At 56.5% G+C, this 14,821-nt stretch overlaps 1 protein-coding gene across 3 annotated transcripts; it reads right to left on the minus strand.

The window, feature by feature from the left end:
* Positions 1–410: 410 nt before the first annotated feature.
* Positions 411–8,269, minus strand: FAM181A (family with sequence similarity 181 member A). 3 transcript variants are annotated; one of them, XM_032837439.1, is made up of 2 exons: positions 8,132–8,269; positions 411–1,792 (listed from the first exon to the last, which is right to left on the minus strand). In XM_032837439.1, exon 2 carries the CDS (start codon positions 1,703–1,705, stop codon positions 827–829), a length of 879 nt encoding a protein of 292 aa, XP_032693330.1. In that variant the 5' UTR covers positions 1,706–1,792; positions 8,132–8,269; the 3' UTR covers positions 411–826. The 3 variants fall into 3 exon arrangements, with proteins under 3 accessions (XP_032693330.1, XP_032693329.1, XP_032693327.1); XM_032837438.1 differs by lacking the exon at positions 8,132–8,269 and adding an exon at positions 2,969–3,405; XM_032837436.1 differs by lacking the exon at positions 8,132–8,269 and adding an exon at positions 2,287–2,410.
* Between the last annotated feature and the right edge of the window lie 6,552 nt (positions 8,270–14,821).

Genomic DNA, 14,821 nt, shown 5'->3' on the forward strand with positions numbered 1-14,821 from the left:
GGACCATTCTTGCCCTGCCCCTTGAGCTGCAGGTGGGACAAGGAAGCTTCAGGAGGAAGGGTCAAGCCCCACATCCCATTGCAGAACCGGGACGGGTGCACCCTGGTACTGGCCTCCCTGTTCTCCAGAGCACTTTGGACTGTCTGGAGATCCAGGCCTCCCCCACACTCTGCTCTTGGACACGAGCAAGCAGAGCATCTCTCCCTGGCCGCTCCTCCCTGCCCCTCCTTCCTTTGCATTGAGCTGCTGGCTCACAGTGTCCATCGTCAGATGTCACAGAGCTCTCTGGGCCACTCCTGGACTCCCCCACAGCTTCTGTGAGCTGCCCTCTGCCTGGACCCTGCCAGCATTTCATAGCCTGAGGACCATTCAACTCCATGACATCCATGACTCCATGACATTCCAAGATGTGGAAACTGCAAAAGAAATGTCTTTATTCTTTTAACCTTCTTAATATTTACAAAAACCAAAACGAACAGAACTGAGATTGGCTTACACGGTGGGCAGCACGTGAACAGAGTGGCAGGAAGGCCAGGGCAGAGCCCCACCACCCAAGACCGGCCCAAGGACAGTGCGATGATCGGTCGGTCTCTGGTCTGGCTGGAGAGGGGCTGGCTGAGCCCAGCCCTCCAGCTCCCAAGGCTGCAGGAGCTGACTTGGAGACTGCCTGCGAGGTCCCTGCCCCAAACCCATCCTCCCCCTCTCCTGGACATACACAAAAGGAAGGCTCCCACTGCCCAGCTCACTCTGCACAAGAAGTGCTCTCGGGAGGGGCCCCCAACATCTCTGCCGGCCAGAGGGGGGAGCCAAGGCCCTCCCAGCCCCGCTAGAGGTAGCCAAAAACATTGAAGATGGGCGGGGGCACAGCCGGCTTGGTAGGGATGGGCTTCAGAACCACGGGTCTGTACACTTTTTGCCCCGGCCCGTCCACATCCTTGCAGAAGTGGGCCAGCTCCCCAGGGGACGCTGGGCTTTTCCTCCACAGGCCCAGGCTGGGGACAGGGCTCTGAGGCAAGGCCCCTGGGGGGCCAGCGTAGATGGGCTGTCCATGGTACTGGAAGGGGCAGCAGCCCCAGGCATTGACACGGCCCACCAGGGAGACCCCAGACATCTTGAGTGGCTCCTTGCCAGCTGGTGCCCTTGGGGATGCAGGCACGGGGGCCATCTCAGGATCCAAGGGCTCCAAGCCTTTACAGTGTTTCTTACCCTCATAGGGAGATCCCTCCCTGGGACCCAACTCTCCCTCCAGCCCCAGGGAATAGCTGTGGGTGGGCCGAGGCTCTTCCCAGAAGGAAGCGGGCAGCTGTCTTTTCCTCATGGGCACCTGGCCAGGCCCGGCAGCTTCTGGATTCTGCCTCTGTAAGGTCTGCTCCTTAGAGAGACATTCCTCCCTGTAGGGGTTCCCCAGAGCCTTCTCCTTGCAGCCCCCCCCAACGCCAGGACTGGAATCATGGCCGGGATCGAGGAGCAGCCTCCCAGGCCGGTCCTCGGGTCCCCTTTTCAGGTGAGGCTCGGTGCCTCTGCCGGGGAGGCCCCGAGGAAGCCGGGAATACTTCTGGGAAAAGCGTTTGAGCTGCTTCTGCAGGTACTTGCGATGGTCCACGGAGCGGCGGCACGGCGCGGACTTGTCCAGGGCCGCCTTGATGTCACTGGACGCCAGGTTCACAAAGTTCAGGAGCATCTTCACGTCACTGTCGGATGCCATCACCAGGGGACCACGGCATGGGGCTTTCCATGAAGAGCGTGGGCTCTGCTGATGGCCGGCAGCTCCAGGGGCTGGCACAGAGCTGACCTAGGGTGCAGGGGACACGCCGGTTGTTGGCAGTCTCTCCAAGCCCCGGAGCCCAGCCCTCCCCAAAGGCCCCAGGACCCCTCCAAGGGAAACAAAGTCCTGGGTCCGTGGGCCACCCATTCAGGCCACTGAGGGTTTCCTCTGTGTCGGTGAGGGCACAGGCTAACAGGCAGTCTGCCCAAGTCTGTGGCCCTCTGCATGCCGCTGAGGCTCAGAGGTTGGGCGACTCGCCCAAGGGGACCCAGCTACAGGTGGCATTGCTGGGGACCGAGCGCGAGTCTCCACGGGCCCAGCCCACCATGTCTCCCACACACCACGCTGCCAACGTGTACAAACTTGCCAGCAAGGTTTTTATTTTCTGAGCTCAGGCAACTGCTCCACTTTCAAGCAAGGCCAAGCCCCCTCTCTCCCTGGTGGTGCCCTCCTACTCCCACCCCCCGCCCCCAGCCCGGCTCACACCAGCCCCCCTCACCGGGTCCCCACGCTCCACCCACAGCGCTCACGCAGGACCCCTGTCTGGCACTCGAGCCTCGGCCTGCCTGGCAGGCTGATCTCAGACTGCAGGCAGCAGGACGCCCCCGTAGAAGCATCTGCAGCAATTTCATGCCTCCTGGGCCACCACCCGAGGCACCTCGCCCCTCCCCCAGGCCCCGGCCAGCCCCACGCCCCCACCCGGTCGGCTGGAGCCGCCGGAGCCTCCACACTGACCAAGGGTGCGGGCCGGCCCAGCTCCCCGCCGCCGACGTGGCCTGGCAGGTTCCCCACCGCAGACCTGGGCCAGGCCCAGCGTGGCCGGCGAGCTCCGTGCGTCCGGCTGGAAACAGTCGTGCAGCCCTCGAGTGGGCTGGATGGAGGACGAGTCTCCGGAGCTGGGGGGCCCCTCAGGCCAATCAGGAGCTCCTCTCCAGATACAAAGCATCCCAATCAGGCGGCAGCGCCCCGTTCCCACATTCTTTGCCGTCACAAATTGTCACCATGGGGACCATCACAAAAAAGACAGCTCCCAAATGCAATCATTTCCCGGTAAATTTCTACCCTTCAGCCCCTCCTCCCCTTGACCTCGGTTCCCTGGTTTCTTGAGGGGGCAGAGTGTGTGTGTGTGTGTGTGTGTGTGTGTGTGTTTAAAAAGTCCAGGATCGAGGAGGGGCTGGACCCAGAAGAGATGGGCTTGCATACCTCCCCCAAAGGCTCCAGGCCTCCAGCCTCCAGCTGCCATGCTCCAGTGCGGACAGACAATCCGACGGGGTAAGCCGGGGTGGGCTGCTTCCCCCTCTGTCCTTGAGTGTTGAGTGTCTCTCCCTCTCTCTCCCCCTCTCTGCCCCTCTCTCTGTCTCTGTCTGTCTCTCCCTCTTCCCAGCCCCCGCTCCCCCCCGCCCCGAGGCACCAAGCCCGGGCCAGCCTGGGAGGGCCAGCAGCGTACTTATGCCGGGAAAGGTAGCCGGGGAAGGACTCTGTAACGAGGTGCCGGGATATCCATGGGAAGGGAGCCGGAGCTCTCAGGAATCTTGTCTTTATGTTTGCTTCCTCAATTGAGCTGCACAAAGCCTGAATTGCCCATTCAGCGAGGCCGGACAAAAGGCTGGCGTTGCACGGTCCCCTCGCATTTGTAGTCAAACAGTTAGGGACTTAAATCGAGTCGTCATGATGGAGAAAGAGGTGGACAAAGCCCATAGAATTGCCATCAGCAAACATTTTCCTGTGTCATATTAGCCAGTCTCCATGGCTCCCCCTGGCCTGGGGACAATGGCACAAGTTTGCACACTTGGCTACTGTCACCGTGCCAACGCCGGCGGGGTTGCAAGCGGGCCGCATCGAGCAAGGAAGCCCTGAGCCGGCCGCTGGCCCTGCCCACTGACTGGCAGAGGGAAGGTGAGGCCTCGGTGCAGTGCACGGAGGGTGTCTGGGGAATGCTGATGGGCGCGGCCTCCGTGGTGGCCCGCACCTCCTGCCTTTCTCCCCCCATGCTCTGCTCAGCCTCCGCTTTCTGGTCCTCTCCTTTCTCTTCCATTCTTCCTGCCCCCACTTGCTCTGCCACCTTCTCCTGACCACCGGTGGCCTATACCCAACCACACCTTTGCATGACAACCTGAAATGCCAAGGACTCCTCTCCAGGTCGCCCGCCCATAAGGGAGCAGTAGCGGGGGCGGGGCGCGCCGGGGACTCACCCAGGAGGATGGTCCCACCCCCTCCAGCCGGCCAATAGCGGCAACTGCCCCTGGCACACCTCGGGCCGGGCTTCAAGTCGCCTCCCTCTCTGGCCTGAGGGTCCCTATAGGCACAAGGGTTTGGAGGAGAAGGCCCTGCGCCCACCAGCTGTTAACTCAGCTGCAGCACTTAGGATCCAGTGCGATATTCTCCATTGAGGGAGCTAGGGGAGCGTGGCTGACACAGAGGTGTCCTCAGGCTGGAGCACCCTGGACCAAGGGCCATCCCAGGCCCTGGAGAGTGACCCCCATCTGCTGAGCAGTGGACCCCTAAATCACGGTGATTTTCAGCCCCTGAGATCTGGGGGTTGTCTCTGCGGCGGGACCTAGCCCAGCTGACCGGGAGGGTTGGGAAACATCCTTTTTGCTTCAAACCAGCCTTTACACAAGGCTGTGACCCGAGGTCACCGGCTTGGGCTCCCTGCTGTCTACGACCTGGGGGGCTGGGGGCACAGCTTGGCCAGGGTTCGAATCCCTCCATAACCCAGCGCCGGCCCACTCAACCCTGTTCTGCATCATTCTCTGCTGGGGCACCGGCCTCATCCCCACCCATTCCCACCTCAGCCTCCTGCATGCTCTGTGTCTGCTCACGCGCTGTGGCCACAGGGCCTTGCTTGCTGCTGACATCATTCCCTCGCGGCTCAGACAATGGCAAAGGTAGGTGAGCTCCGTGCGCTCCAAGTCCATATTGTAAAAAATCATTCCATAGCTCTTGATATGGGCTGTTCTTCTCAGATGTTCTTCCCATGTATTAAGGAAGGAAGGAAGGAAGGAAGGAAGAAGGGAGGGTAGGAAGCCCTTAAGTCCCATACATGCCACGAACTGCAATCATGGATCACACAAGGAAGATCCCACCGGACCCCGTGACAGCTCAGTACAGGGACTGTGGCTGCCACTTACGCACGAGGAGTGTGAGGTTGAACTGCTTTCCCAAGGCCTCACAGTCCGGAAGTGGCAACACTGAACTTGAAGCCAGGCCAGTCTGCATGCAAAGCCTGGGTTGGTCCCACCGTGCATTGCTTCCCTGAGCGCCGACCCAGCACTAGACACTGATGAAGGGCTCTTGGGCTTGAAAGCATAGGAAACCAGATTTCATGTCAGTCCTTCATGTCTTCCGTCCATCTGTCAGAATGAGACTCTTTGGGTGTATGGAAGCTGCAGCTCGGGGACATCAGTCAGGGTGACAGGCAACAGCCGTGAAGAACTATGGCCTGAGACAGATCCATGGCCCTACAGTGACCTGGCCAGACCCGAGCTCTGGGTGCCTGCCACCCAGGCTGCAGAAGGCTCCTCTGAGTTTTTCTGTCCATAGGTCATACTGGCAGGTGGGAGACATCCATAATACCGACTCTGCCTTATTCTAGAAAGACTTCCTTTCACAATGCTTCTCCCATATGGTCCTACATCTGGACAGGAAGAGACTGTTTTCCTTGTGTACATTTGGTGACACACCCAGAGATAAGCTGCCCAGCTCAAGACTGACTTAGTCAACCCTGTCCTCTCGGCATTCTTCAAGGCCCAGCTCAAACATCCTCTCCTCCAGGAAGCCTTCCATCAACTCCTAGCATTACCAGTGACACCCTCTCCCATCCCTATGTGCATAGATTCAAAATGAATTCTAACCTCCTTGGTTAACACGGTAATCTTGGTTTAACTCAGTAATCTGACCGTCAAACAGAGCCTGGCACAGAGTAGTTTCTCACTAAATGTTTCATGAGTTAAATATTTTGCCCATTCCACTGAATAGAATTTATCCTGCGGACTGGAAACACAGCTTCCTGCAACTGTTTGTTTACTGTTTGCCCCACCTCCACCCCTCCACCTCCACCTGGGTGAGCTCCATGAGAGCAGGGCACAACAGCTGATCCATCTCTGTATGTCCATGGACTAGAATGGCCGTGGCACAGATCAGGACTCATTCAAAGACACTTGTGATCGCTGTGGTTGAACTTAACCACGAATCCTCTGTGTTCTTTGGGACTGTGGGTGACTTGAAAGCAGGAAGACTCAGTTCACCACCGCATCTCCCTGCACCAGAGAGGGACTCCCAAGTATCCGTTAAAGTCAAGTGAGGGGTGCTGGCTGACCTTGAGAGTCCCTCCTGATCCTCTACTGTCATATTTACCGGTCTCTGACCTCCCGGCTGTGCAGACCCCTCCTCAAGATTATTTACATGATTCAGGGTCAGGGATCCCCAGCTTCGAGCAACTCCATTCAGCACCTATTGCGTGCTTGGGGACCAGAGGGTGCGGCTTGCTCCTGTCCCCAATGAAGCTCCCTGGAGGGGAGATCAACTCTGTTGTGACAACACAACAGCCATCTTCCGTCTCCCCATCAGTGAGAGGCACACCCTAACTTTCCCTGGTTTCTCAACCGGCTGGGAACCACCATCCAGAATGTCTGGATGTCATCTGACATAACCCACTTCTAGAATTTAGCCAACACAGCTGCAGATGGTAACTGAAAGAGAGAGGGGACAGTTGACAATGACATGTACTGACCTGGAGGGGACCCGGGCCGTCATTTGAGGCAGTGGGCTCTCAAGCTGCGTTTACGAAGAGAAACCCAATACCTAGAACAGCGACGCGGATGGGCTAGTTCAGATCTATTTCACACACGGGGAATGCATACTTCTGCTTATTTTGCAAACAGTGGCTTCCGATGAGAAGGAGGTTTTAATGACCTACGACTTTGGCATCAGGGGTTGTGGCTTACGGGTCTGGTATCCACCATCTTTGGCTTTGGTTGCAGAACCCATAGACATCTTGACTTAGATAAGCAGCTGGAATGGAAACTTGTTCGGTCTACCTTGCGATCTCAGGATCGTCATCCAGCAAAAACCGCTCACCCAGGAAACTTCATCATCTAGTCCCCCGAGGCGTCATTAACCGGTTAACTGCCCGGGTTTACCAGTCGCCAGCCTCGTGTGTTAGCCTGTGAGCTAGAACTCATTTGAGTATGTGTTTATTAGTACAGTGTTTAGAATATGGTATTTTAAGTTGCCAAAAATAACTTTGAAAGGAAACTTTACTTTTCCACACCTCGGTAGAAGAGCTCGGTTCCAGAAGATGGGCCATCTTCTCATTTTGGCAGCAGATTCAACAAGGCCCAGGCTGGGGACATTGTTCACCCAAGACCGCTGAGCTGGGTAGGAGCAGGACGAAGATGGCAGCTCTGTCCCGCAGCCCGCCACCCGGTCAGAGCCCAGCCCTAGCCAGCACTCACCACTCCATCACGGGAGGTAACAACTACTAAGCCACTTGCTCAGGAGATAAGGAGACTAGTCTGAAATCCTCTGGTCAGTAAACAGCAGAGCAGGGACTGGGATGCAGGCATCTAGGTCCAGACGCTTGATGGTGACTGTTGTACGGTACGGCTCCCTAATGGCCTAGGGGCTTCGCTAACCCAGAGACCCAGACGTGCCCCTCCCGACCCTGCAGAGTTAGGTCTGATCCCCTCAACCCAGAAAACATACAAATGCCACCTCAGAGGCCCAGTGGTGGGGCCAGCGCCTCCTGGACGTGTGACAGACATCACAAGGTGATTTATGTAACCCCCTTACATAACAGGAGCATTTCTATCAAAGAGTGGCCGGAGGGAAGCTGTCAACCATAATCAGGACAGGCTTTCCACTGTCTCAGAATGGAAGGCATCGGGTTGAAATAAGCCCCTTTGGGGCTTCCTGGCCAGGGGCTTGCTGCCCTGGCGACCTCCCCTCACTGCCCAGGCTGAGCACCAGCCCGGTGGGACCCTCAGGGCAGCCGGAGACCTCAGGATGCTCCTGAAGAAGTCACAGCTCAGCTCGCCAGTCCCTGCACCCAACCACAGTGACAAGTGTCAGTGTGACTATCTTGAAGTCTTGCTGGCAGAGTGGACCATGAGGATTAAGAGAGAGCGTCTGTGACAAAGACTAGTACAGCCTGGCTCAGAGTTGATGCCCTTCCCCCAGCTCGTCCCCTCTGCGCCGGGGCCACAGCCGCCCAGGGCAGCCCAGCCTGGGTGCGTCTCACCCATAAAGAGGGGCTGATATGACAGGAATGATGCGGCAGTTGTGCCTCTGTGTCCCTGTTGGGCGACCCCCAGGGACCACCACCCTCTCCCACTGATCCCCACTACCGTGCCATGCGTCCATCACCTGGACTGTATCTCCGGGAGCCTCTCTGGTGTGTCTCTTGACCCCACCCAGGGCACAGGCGGAATGAAAAGTCCGTTTAATCTCAACTGCCAACTCGGATTTGACTGGTGATGGCTGGCAGGTGCCTGGTGGGAAGATTCCGAGCCTCCCCCCTCCCACCCACGCTGACAGGACTCAACAGTTAGAATGCCCTGATCAGCTAGTCATGTCTTCCGTGGACACGGACATGGATGGAGAATGGCCAGGGGCCTGCACCCAGTTCCCAGTCACAGGCTGTAAAGCCAGGGTGCAAAGTTCAGCGTTCTGGTAACCCAAGCCCTGGAATTTTAATCAAGGGAACAGAGTCCTAGAAGAGGACGTGACTCCTCCAAGTCCTTCAGGGCTCCTATTTCCTGGACCAGAGATCCTGGACTCAGTTCAATGAACCAAGACCAGAGAATGGAGAGTTTTGGAGAATGGAGGCAGTAAGAAGTTTAGGACAACCGGGGAGAGACATCGCCTTGGGGAGGGGCCAGATAAAGTTAGGAAGAAAGGCTGAATACCCTTTGGATTTTTGCATGCAGGAGGCACATAATAAATGCTGTTGAACAGAGGAAGGAACCAAACATAACAGGGAACAAAATGACTGGCTGGTTTCTGGACCACCATGGGGCTCCTATACCCAGTCACGCAGCGTCCTGGGGACAGCAGATGCTTCTCGGCCCTCCTGGCCACTGCCGTCCCTCTGCATACACGACATGCTGGATCGTCAGGGAGGAGAGGAGGCCTCGCCTCCCCAAGCCTGGATTTCATAAGAGAAAGGTGATGGGGCAGGGTCCCCTTGAATATCATGATATGCCTAGCGCTTTAGATCTGCTATCTCATTTCCTCATTGGTAATAAATCAATGACTGAATACATAAAACTTTCTGAGGGGGGTGTCATCCTTCTCCTTTGACGGATTAAGAAACTGAGGCCAGGGAAGGTAGAAAAGCTCTCCCTTGACCACTGAGCGAGGTGGTAGAGGACCAGGGGTTTGGACTCAGTCTGTGCCTACACCACAGCACCCCTCAGAGAAGGCAGGGGACACATGGTCCCTTCTGGTGTGTCCCCTCTACCCACTCCCTGGGTCACCTGTCCCAGTTCAGTAAGATACGGGGGGCTCCCTTTTATCATCTTTTTATTTCCTGACTTGTGATCACAACTGTGGTCTGTAGCCCAAATCCAGTCCAAAACACACATTTTAAAAATTCTCTGAATAAAGTCTTGCCGAGGGAGAGGGACGTCTGTACAATCAGCAGCTCCCAGGCTCCCCCACATTGTCCTGCTCAGGTAAGAAGAGTTACCACAGTGAAGTCAGCAGCCCCCTCCCCTCCACCTAAGTGGAGAGACTGAGCTCCACGGGCCAGGGTCATCAAACATCACCCCCGTGGACGGCCTTCCAGTGCGTGGCACGTGGTATATACTCCTTGGAGCACGCATGGACCCTGGAAACAGAGGCAATGAATATATCTTAAGAGTCAGGCCACAGCATTCCGGTCCTGCCTCTGTTAATCTGGGCAAATAATTTCACTTCTCTGGACCTCGTTTTTCTCATCTGTAAGACGGGGGCGATTCAACTTCCTCTGCCGGCTTGCTGGGACCGTGGAGAAAGACTTGGGTCTGACCAGACTGTAAGAAGTACCAAGGGGTGGTGGAGGGGGAGAGAGAAACACCCGTCGTACCTAAAGGCTTGACCACATGTAGTTCCAAGTTCAAAGACGTCTGTCTGTGAGGGGCTGGCAATGACCGCTCCCATCAGAGTCTGATTGAGGACCAGTGGTTCTGGATGATAAAGGGGATGGAAGGAGGGCCCCAGTTCCACAGGCTAAAGGATGAGGGATGTGGCTCTAGCTCTGCTGAGATGGAGTGAGGGGACTCTAGGGAGGGAAAGTGTAGGTGGAGGAGGCAGGGAAGAAGGATCAGACGTGGGCTTTCGGGCAGGTCCCCGCTCATCCTGTCCAGAGCAGGAAGCCAGGCAGTGGATGTGGGCTCAGCATGCGTCCAGTGAAGGCTGGAGTTGGGTCCTTGGCCACAGCTCTGGGATCGGGGGTGGGGGGGGCCCTTCTCTCCTCTCCTGCACCCGCTGCCCAAAAAATCCCATGGATCACATGAACTTCTAGTCCATCATGATCATTCCCAGTTTCAATCTCCAGCCCAGACCTCTCCCCTCAACTCCAGGGTCCTACCCGGTAGCTCCCTTGCCATTTCTCCAAGGACCTTCAAGATTCTCCAGCTTTCATGTCCCAAACTGAGCTCTGGGATTTCTCTCCAAGTCTGCTCCTCCCACGGCTTTTCCATCTCAAGTAATGGTGGCTCTATCCTTCCTGGCGCTCAGGCCAGACCTCAGAGTCATCCCTGACCCCGCTCTCATCCTCCTTCATCAGCTCACCCTCCGGACTCTGCCTGCAAACGACCTCCAGAATCCGACCACTTCTCCCCAGCTCCCCTGCTCTACCATGGGCCCATCACCCACCATCTCTCACCTTACTTGCATGGTTTCAGGGCCTCCTAACTGGGCTCTTTGTCCCCCTCCCCACACACAGAAAAGTTTTGCCAATATTTGCCCTAGATATTTGTCCTGAATATAATGTTAATTCTCTTTTAAGATTTTATTTTTTTATTTGACAGACAGAGATCACAAGTAGGCAGAGAGGCAGGCAGAGAGAGAGGGGGAAGCAGGCTCCCTGCTGAGCAGAGAGCCCGATTAGGGACTCGATCCCAGGACCCTGAGATCATGACCTGAGCCGCAGGCAGAGGCTTAACCCACTGAGCCACCCAGGTGCCCATATAATGTTAATTTATATATTAATTAACAGGGGCACTTGGATGGTTTAGTCAGTTAAGCATCCAACTCTTTTTTTTTTTTAAATTTTATTTATTTATTTGACAGACAGATCACAAGTAGGCAGAAAGGCAGGCAGAGAGAGAGAAGGAAGGAAGCAGGCTCCCTGCTGAGCTGAGAGCCTGATGTGGGGCTCGATCCCAGGACCCTGGGGTCATGACTTGAGCCAAAGGCAGAGGCTTTAACCCACTGAGCCACCCAGGCGCCCCAAGCATCCAACTCTTGATTTCAGCTCAGGTCATGATCTCAGGGTTGTGAGATCGAGCCCCGCAGCAGGCTTCATGCTCCGTGCAGAGTCTGCTGGAGACTCTCACTCTCTCTCCCCCTGTCCCTCCCCCCTGCTTGCACACTCTTGCTCTCTTTCTAAAATAAAGAAATAAATAGAATCTTTAAGAATAAATAAATAAATTTGAATGAATAAAACCCAGGAGGACCCAAGTGAACATCGGAGAGTCACTATTTCCCCCTCCCCCTTCAATTCTGTCAAATTATCATCTCACTTGGATGGAACATCCAAAATCTGGTCCAAAAGAAGAAAAGAGTACAAAACTTCAAGAGAGGGGCAGGCTTCTAACTCCCAGAGAGAGTATCCTGGAGGAGGGCAGGAAAGCATCTGACATAGCCTCATCCTCCCCTCCCCGCTCCCACCAGGCCCTGCCCCAGCCAGCTCCTAGGAGCTCCTGCCCAACACCCCACAGGGGGTGCTGCTGCTCTCTGAGACCAGTAAGTAGTGGCCAGGGCCTTACGTGCTGCAGAGAGACACACAGGAGCTCCAGGCTCTTCTCCAAATCCTCCAACTGTCCCATGGGGCTCCTCTGAATGACCCTGTTTCACAGAGGAGGGAACTGAGTCACACGACGATTTGCCCAGGTTCACTCGGCTAGGAACCGGCACACCTGAGATCTGAACCCAGAGCTGTCTGAGTTGGGAGTCTCCTTCCCTCTTCTCATTGGTTTCTTCCTGAGGACTAGTCCTACAGAGATGTGCCAGCCCAAGGAACAAGGGACAGAGTCATATATGAGCCTCTCAGACATGTCCAAATCATCCCACAAAGGCCCCATCACCTCAGCCAGACTGAGAGGTAGATATATCAGGTAAACTGAGGTAGCATGCAGCCCTGGATAAGAGCTGAGCCCTGGGGCCAGCCTCCTGCTCCTGCTTCAGCAGTTGGCCCAGAGAACGTTGTTGTGATGGCTAATTGAGTGGTGGCCTAATTGTTTCCCCTGCAAAGGCTGCATTTTGTGTATGGGGTCACTCTCGGCCTGGATGCCCAGTCAGCTGCCTCTTTCCTTCCAGTCTTGGCCATCTGCAGGGACCTTAATGGCTCGCTTCTCTCCAGCAGGCCCCCTGAACCACAGCAGAGGTTGGGGGCATCTTGGAGACCCTGAGAAACAACAGGGAGTCGGAGGAGGGGACACACTTTGGGGTTACAGACCTGGCTTCAGGTCCCACTGCTGACACTTATCAGCTGAGTGAGCAAGGACAGGTTGCTTACCCTCTCTGGGCTTCCGTTTCCTCCCATGTCAGGCAGCACCCACCTGCCAAATCCTTAGAGGATGTCGAGGTAACACACAGGAGTACTTCCTGCTCCCCAGATCACACACTCACCTGTGGTCAGCATTTCCATTTGTGGGCGCCATTCATTTCACGGATTCCCTTATTCTCAAATGAAGAAACTGAGGCTGAGGTTGCCCAAGCAAACTGGTGAGTTAGTGGTCCAGTCAGAACAAAAATCCTGACCCGGAGACCACGGGTCCCACCTTTTCTTGTCACACGTACCCTCGGCTCTGAGGAAAAGGCAGAATTGTCCTCTGAGCACTCAGCCTTGGCCCCAAATGGCCACCAGAGGGCGCCCTGGGAGTGGCTCAGCGTCTCCTCTGTTGCCCAGGGAAGGAGCCCTTCAGTCGTCCACCTCAACCCTCCAGACCTCCCAGGGCTGCAGCCTGTGCTCCCGCCCCACAAGAGCCCCCCGTCCCAGCCCAGCACCTTGAAGGTGTTCCATGCCCCGGCTCCTTCTCCTCTCCTGTCTCCGCCCTCCATGTCCCATCTCAGAATTATCTATCCTCCTTTTCCAGAGTAGATGTGGGATCCTTGAAAACCCCACGTTGTTTTTGTCAAGCGGGTGGTTCACACTGGGCTTCGGGATCTCCCCACACTCGCATCCATCCATCCACGAATACCTGCTCAGCACCTGCCACGTGGGAGGAGGGCAGCGGGGACCCATCGCACACAACCCCTGACTCACGGAGGGCGCCGTCCAGGGGGAGAAGGCATTACTAGGTTAGCACGTTAGCGGGGAAGCAAGCAGAAGGGCTGAAGGCAGGAGCCCCAGAGCTGGCTTCCAGAGGGTGTCGGCCCTGACTTGAGGCCTCAGGGAAGTGAAGGAGCTGGACAGTTCCAAAGAAGGGCTCCCTTCCCCAGTGCTGGACACAGTCTCCGCATCTATAAAATGGGAAGAACCCTTGCTCTTTCATTCCCTCGTGGAATGCAAGAACAGACAAGTGGGTACAAATGGAAACAGGCAGGGGACTGGGACACCACGTGCACACGGGGGGCTGTGTGTCTCCGCACGGGCTTTCTCGTCTCATCCCGGCCTTGCTTGGCCTGGGGCTCCTGCTCCCCGCAGGCACCCTCCCTCACCCAGCCAGCTTGCGGGCACCCCTGCAAGACCACTCAGGCGCCTGGGTCGCTAATGAGAGTCCCCAGGGGCACTCGCGCTGCTGACCCCGCCGAGGCCACCCTCCCCTCATCCTTACTTTGCTTTGCCTTCATGACAAGGTCCTGGTGTCAGGCCTGTCAGGATCAAAGCCAGAGGGAAGGAAGGCAAGCCAGGCGGCCCTGGAGGCCATCTCGGACGGAGCTCCTAGAAGATGTAAGTCTGTGGAAGGGACCCCAGGGGGCCGTGGCTCCCAAGGGTGCTGGCCAGGAGAATCTCTGAGTCCGGGGTAAAGAGCATCATTGGGATGTTGGCACCGCCCGGTCGCCCCTTCTCTGTCTTTTTAGACAACACAAATGACGAGCTCTTTCCAAGTTCATTCTCCCAACAGGGTCCCAACCCCGGTCTGGGGTGAGGGTGGAATGAGGGGCAGAGCCCCGCGTGTGTGCTCCAGCAGCCCCCTCCGCAGCCCGGGTAGATGGCGCTAAACATCTCAGACAGCACGCTGATGGCCCCACGCCTGTGGTTCTGGCGGGACGTACACTCCGTTCTGTATTCCCTGCTCGCCTCACTGTGCGGAACCAGATTTGTCCTTCTGGTTCTCCCAAACACACTCTTCCTCCAGAGAGCATTCTCCTAGGGCAGGGGGAGCTGCTGCGGCTTCCTAAACACAGCTCAGCTTCTGCAGGCTCTCTGGAGGGCTCTGGTTCGGTCCAGGAGCCCCGCCGCTCCCATGCCTGGGCTGTGCGTCCAGGATCAAGGGCTCAGAGGGTTTGGCCCGGGGGTGAGTGAAACTGTTCCTCCTCAGCCAAGGAGAAGGACGTGGGGCAACCAAGTACGGCTCCGAGGCTGAAGTCTCACGCGCCTACCGTGCTCCTGTTCCGGTGACAGGTGCCTAAAGACACCCTTTAGGCCGATTCTAGCTGGATTTGAAGGTTGAGACCATCAGGCATGTCAGAATTGTCTGCTAACACCCAGCGCTGTTATGGGATGTGGAGAGATACAGTTAAGCACTGTGGCTCTGAGTATACATTGTATCAACTTTTTGAGGAGTATTTTGGCAGGATCTATTATACCATGAAGGAGGTCTGCCCTTAGACCCCGCCCTCCCACTACCAGGAGTCAATTCTACAGGAATTTGCCCACAGGGGCACAAGACGTTGTGCCTGAGG

This window comes from Lontra canadensis, unplaced genomic scaffold (genome assembly GCF_010015895.1).
Source record: "Lontra canadensis isolate GAN:19392208 unplaced genomic scaffold, GSC_riverotter_1.0 scaffold98, whole genome shotgun sequence".
Lineage (NCBI taxonomy): Eukaryota > Metazoa > Chordata > Mammalia > Carnivora > Mustelidae > Lontra > Lontra canadensis.

What these genes read in the sequence shown, in the direction of transcription:
- FAM181A (XM_032837436.1), bottom strand. Translation starts at nt 2,397, where the DNA reads ATGAAATTGCTGCAGATGCTTCTACGGGGGCGTCCTGCTGCCTGCAGT. An exon ending in AGGGGTCCTGCGTGAGCGCT is followed by an intron (nt 1,793 to 2,286) that starts GTGGGTGGAGCG and finishes CCTGCACCCTAG; the next exon opens with GTCAGCTCTGTGCCAGCCCC.